Consider the following 6,000-nt stretch of genomic DNA (forward strand, 5'->3'; position numbering starts at 1 on the left):
TGTGTTTTTGATATGTTGTTTTTTTAATTGAACACTACTGGTATTTTTGAAGTTTTTTCGTTTTCCCATTGGATCTGGAATTCTTCAGACTCATGTTGACAACAATACTGAGATGGCTCTGCATGTCGGTCAAATGTGTTATGCTTCTGCATCTGTCAAATGTGAATAGAAAAGTTTATGCTTGTGATGGAGGGGGGATCCTTAAAGAAAACACTTCATGCGGGTAAAAGATTTTCAGGTTGTTGTTGAGAGCTTTAGCTTGAACTTCTGTGAATCACTACTTCTGCAAGCTCGTATCTGCAGCTTCCATACTTGAAAAGGTTCAGTGTCTCTATTATTATCCCTCAATGAATTGTTGGAGTGGTTAAGCATTGTTGTCAATGGAGTGATTATTGTTTTGATTGCCATTTTCCAGAGACTCAGACATTGAATACCACACTCCTACACAGTTGATCGAATATCAAGAGAGGGATCTGTAACACTGTTCTCAGTGAAGTAAAATTTAAGAGTGATCATGTTTTGCTAAAGAAGTATCCTTATCATCTTGTGAGGGGAAAGATTCTTCAAACTTTTAAATGTCAGTTTGCTATGAAAGTTCAGCATGTTTGTCCCTTCACAATTTGCTCGTGTTTCCCCTGCATAGTCCTCATGGCTGTCATTTCCTTTCTGAGCTGCTCATTTTCTGATTCTAACTACTCCTCGCTTTGCATGCGACCTCCGGTGATCCCTTCACCTCCTTTGAGTGTTTCAACTTCGCTTCCATGGACTGCATCTCCGCCTCTGTGTTGGTCCTTTCCGGCTCCCATGCAGCCTTTCTTCTCCCAATCTTCTCTTTTATTCCCCTTCCTCTATTACGCTTGCAAATCCCCCTTTCTCCCTTTTTTCCCTTTTGTTTTGCTTCTTCACCTCAGCTAGGACTTTGTCCACGTGTGCCTTCTCACCCATCACTGGCTTCCAGGCAATCAATCTTCCTGATCAAAACAAGACCGATTTTTAATATAGGTGGCCTTGTGGGTTGTTCCAGCCAAGAAAGTGGTCAATGCCTGTTCAAGTGCCTGTTTCCCCAACGTATCTTCTATGCAGCTCCATGTCATCATGGAGTGGTCACACAACCCTGTACTTTCCTGCTTCTTCATGCTCTTTTAGATTTCCTGCGCTTACAGATTGCCTACATGAGCCTCAACTAACCCAGGCTCAGCAGCCTCAACAGCAGAAGCAGCTACTAGCAGGTCCAACAGGAGACCTCGATGAGAGGAGAAGGGGGGGATGACAAGGGCTGAGGAGGCTGGAGAGGAGGGCTGGGATGGGGAGGGGGAAGATGGTAGGGGTTGGGAGGGGTTAAGAGTGATGTGGGAGGAGGCGCGATGGGAGGGGGAGGGGCTGCAAGGGACTGAGAGTGATATGGGATCTCCAGGGTGCGTGCTCTGGTCAACCTCTGCATCAGGTGTGGTCTCTATGTCCTTGGCTCCGTTGTCCTTCAGCTGACTCGAAAGCATAAAAATATTTGACATGTTGCTGCGCACGGTCAGCCTCTTGTGGCTCTGTCACCTCTTGCTGCATGATCTGCTGCAATAATGGCACTTTGTGTCACCACATCTTCATCAAGCAGAGGCCAGCACAAACTTGGTCATGAAAGTGGATCAGGCGAGAGTGGCCAAAACCATGTCCATAGTTTTTTCCATACGTTACCATACGCATACATCAGACAAGTATGGAAGTATGATTGGAGTATGGCTCAGCCCCTAGGGCTGAAACATACGTGACCCTAATTTTACCCAAAAACATTTAGAAAAATATACATTGTACACATTACATTGACAAAGAGTACGGAATGAACGAAAAAAGAAAAGAAAAAAAAAGATGGAGTACGGAAAAAACGTCGGTACACGTACGGACCTAACTATGACCATGTCCCTCTTGAAAAGAGACAATGGTACCATGCTTGGATCTCATAGTATGCTAGGCAAGTGCATAGGAAGTCCTCCTCCAGCTCTACCTCTGCCAATATGCATAGCTTGCATATCCTATGCTCCCTAGGGTTGCGTGTGGCTATCCCTACCTCGATTCTCAATTGGTGGGACGAGAGTTGTATTTGTCCAATGGAAATCCTCAAGGCGTGTGAGACCCATCTATCCTTCAAATACTGAGGTCTAATAATCACCCCGTCCTGTGATACTCTCAAGCAATGGTCGCAATAGAACTGGATCTTGAGAGAGAGAAATAAAGAAAGATGTATTAACGTCTTCAGGAGGGCTCGCGGGCCTATGAGACAATACAATCACAGAATGACTCATACAAGCTGTTGTGGGTTGAAGCAAGGGGCTCGCTAAGGAGGAGGGAGGAGAGTAGGATGGATTAGATGTCACATCAAAAAGCGAGTACAAAGGGTGGAGAGGGGGACTTATATAGTCCCCCTCCACTATATTTCCTCCCCCTCTCTAGGCGTAAACATCCCCCAATCTTGGCCTTAATTACACAGGGCTTAGTCCTATTTCCAGCCAAGATGCTTAGTCCTCTAGACCATAATTAAGAGGGTTATCTCCATTTCCTTATTGAGTATGCTGAGTCCCCACTTGATAAGATATTCAAAGTATAGATACTCCTATCATTTGCATAGAGTCGAGTCTCTATTTCCAGCCAGCTCTTCATTTGGTATCATATGCTTAATTAAGTTATTTGCCAGCTTGAAGGTAGATGCTAACGTCCTAACGATTTTTCTATTTTACTCTTGGAAAAGAGTTTATATTCTAGCCCTTTCGAATTCCTCCTGTCCAAGCTTATGCTTTTGTTAGCCTAGCTTGCAAGGACATAGCAAAATAAGCTATTACTCTCAGAAAGAATAGATGCCCATGAGAATAGATGGATTTGTTATAGAAAGCAAGTGTACCAAGTTTGGAATTAAGGCTGGACGATGCAAATATGTAGGTTGATCACAAGCACAATAAAGTTGTAAGACTTACTGAGGGTCACTATAAAGTCAAGAGAATGCCTTCAGCTTCACAAAGGAATCAGCTACTAAAGGTGAGACATTAAGAGGTAAAGGGGTGTTGGTTGTCATGTGCTGCCAGGTGGTTGTGATGTCGTTCGCAGGGTTGTGTGCCCAGTTGTATCCACATCCACATGCATCTGGCTTACCAGGGCTTTTTATATTTGAATAAAAAGACGCAACTTCAAGAGTACAAAAATAATTAAGTTCACCACTTCTTTATGTTTTTATTGGAATTTAAACAAAACCTGACTTATGTTTAAAAAGAATCAGATGTTGGGCTTTCTGATGTATGATTATATATGCTTGTATTGCAGCTCCAGAAGAGATTTTGGCTCATGTATATGACAATGAGCCTAGGCGTATGGAGGTTGCACGGATTTATAACGAGGTGTGTTGTCTTGACCGATTGAAATAATCCTGGACATTTTCACTAATTGCCGCAATTTTAGTCTTTCTTTTGAAGCCTTCAAATATGGTCTTTGAGGTTTCTGCCTATGCAGCATTGAAGAAACCCTTAGTCACCTTGTGTTGGTGTGACAAAGCAACCTATTGGAATTGTGAAATTTAAAGGAATGAAGTAGAGATAATTGCTCCTTAATCTGTCGTGTTTGGACTATGATCAACTCCTGCATGAGAGCATATAATCACTCAATTTGAATTAATTTTCAGATGTGCAAATTGGTGAATGAGAGTGAGGCAGATGCTGCGGAAACTTATACTGGGAACAAAGCAGCAGGTGTACGATTGAGGAAGAGCTCTCGTCTGATTGATGGGCTTTGTATAGACATGCGGAAAGCATTTGTAGCTATGCATCCTTCAGGCACAGCCCTGGCAGAGAAGGGTGCTATGGACCAGAGTAGTTTTGGCAGAAGTAGCATGACTATTTTGGGTGAGGATGCAGATATTCCATCAGATGAAAATGATGAGGATATGGATGCTGAGCTGGATTCAGATGGTGAGGCACCAAGTACATTCCTGGGTTTCCGTAATCCTGAGAGTTTTCAGTCCTCGGAGCAGCAGCAGAATGTTTTTGGAAACATTAGCTCGAAATTGTCTCCTGAAACAGGCCTAAAAAGCACCACCAATTCTTCACTAGTGATAAACAAGGGTCCCCCACGTGTTTCTGCTCTTGCTACCCCTGAAAGCAATCATTTACCAAGACAATCGCCTGCTGTGGTAATACTGGATGATTAGTTATCCTAAAGTCCCAGGATACTGCTTTCCTCTTCTGTCCACTACATTATTGATCCTGGAGTCTTAATTCAGTTCTATAAGATTTTCCTCCATCCTGTCAGACTCTAGGTTAAAAGAGGATGTCTTTAGGTATGCCGGAACAGACTGTACAGAAACCTCTGCCCCCCCTTCCTCTTCTTTTCTGAAGGATTGTTTTTTCCTTTGGGAGAGGGGGGGCGGGGGGGAGGAACCCTTTGTTTTGTTTTGGAGATGGAAAAGTCTCCGTGTATACGAGCATTCAAAGAGTCACCACAGTTGTGCAGCAAGCTTATGTTGAAGCCTGCTGTATTGTTGTAAATTTACTCTCCTATCACAAAAATGATTTATAATTTAGAGCTCATGCATTGATCTCAGTTGGTGTTGTGTCTGCTCTCTCTCTCCCCTGGTCAAAAGTTTTGAAAACTTATGAACGGTTTCATGCTTTTTTGGGGGGGAGGTTCTTTACTGCACGATACATTACGATACTGCACAATTTTAAGCAATATCATATGCTATTGAATTTTTTACTTTTGAAATTCACATTAGAAATACATCACATGTACAATAAATATGGGCGTTAATTTGATAAATTAAAAGAAACTTATAGTATCAGGTGCATGATACTAAGAGAGGAGATTATAGCTGATGCAAGTTACAATTTATGATAATTCTAGCAAATTCAATTCACTATTTTTCTAATATTAGACATTTGGAACATATTGACAGACCAGTGGTCTATGTTTAGAACCCATATCTTCCTTGAATTCTAGCAAAATAAATATTCTCCATCTTTAAATCATGCACATCTTTTTTCAAATTATATATTTAATGAGCTATGGAAAGGGTTTTCAAAGACAATGAATTTAGAGGCAAGCCCAAGTACTCAAAACAATTTGAGGATGTAATTGTAGTAGACACCCATCACTTTTGTGGATCTTATATCATTTTATTGATGTATGGTTTCTCTTTGCTCTTAGCTAATGTCATGAGAGGAGTATTAAAGCTATGCCTACTAAAAATTACCCTTTTAAAAGTCATTTTGTTGGAATTACGCACTAACTTTTAAATAAATGTGTGTGTGTGTGTGTGTGTGTGTGTGTTGAGTTATGGAAAGGGATTTCAAAGACAATGAACTTAGAGACAAGCTCAAGCACTCAAAATAATCTAAGGATGTAATTGCAACTTACACCCATTTATTTCCATGGACCTTGTATCATTTTATTTGTGTATGGTTTCTCTCTCCTTTTAGCTAATATCATGAGAGAAGTATTAAAGCTGTCTATTAAAAATGACACTTTAAAAAAAGCCACAAATGAAGATAGTTTGTGAATTTTAAAGTTATACTTAGTCCTAATGCTTAGCTTTCTAACTTATGGCATAAGAGTATGGCCTTTTAAACGTGAAGTTGGAAAAAATAACATGAACTAAAGAAGATAGGAAGAAACAAAACTAACCAAAACAAAACATGGTCTGAAAAAACCAAACCCATTGAAATTAAAGCAATGAAACACCAAAGAGACTCATAGTTGGGCATGTGATTATTGCCCGGGTCTAGACATAGTAAGGATTGATAGATTGAGAGCACTTTCTTGATTTTATGGGCATTACGACACATTCGTAGTGTCACTTTGAGGACATCCTCTCTCAACCTTACCAAAGACTTGCCATTAGGCTAATGAAAGAAGAACTAAAGCACAAAGAGACTTAGATCTAAAGGAGTCGTCAAAAGTGCAATTTGGTAACCTTAACTAAAACAAATGGTGAAAACATTGTTATAAAATAGAAGACCACATAGAACT

The 6,000-nt window shown here is 40.8% G+C and overlaps 1 protein-coding gene across 1 annotated transcript in view; it reads left to right on the forward strand.

Annotated features, from left to right (window-relative positions):
- LOC147893422 (CHD3-type chromatin-remodeling factor PICKLE-like) overlaps nt 1–4,550 on the forward strand; it is a 69,790-nt gene extending 65,240 nt beyond the window's left edge. Inside the window, exons 31-32 of the mRNA XM_087386493.1 lie at nt 3,304–3,377; nt 3,659–4,550. Coding sequence (XP_087242619.1) covers nt 3,304–3,377; nt 3,659–4,183 — 599 coding nt within the window. The 3' untranslated portion in view covers nt 4,184–4,550. The remainder of the gene's footprint in view (nt 1–3,303; nt 3,378–3,658) is intronic.
- The last annotated feature ends 1,450 nt before the right edge of the window (nt 4,551–6,000 follow it).

This window comes from Dipteris shenzhenensis, chromosome 15, assembly GCF_047967505.1.
Source record: "Dipteris shenzhenensis isolate YYH24624 ecotype China chromosome 15, Dip_SZ_1.0, whole genome shotgun sequence".
NCBI classification, from domain to species: Eukaryota; Viridiplantae; Streptophyta; class Polypodiopsida; order Gleicheniales; family Dipteridaceae; genus Dipteris; species Dipteris shenzhenensis.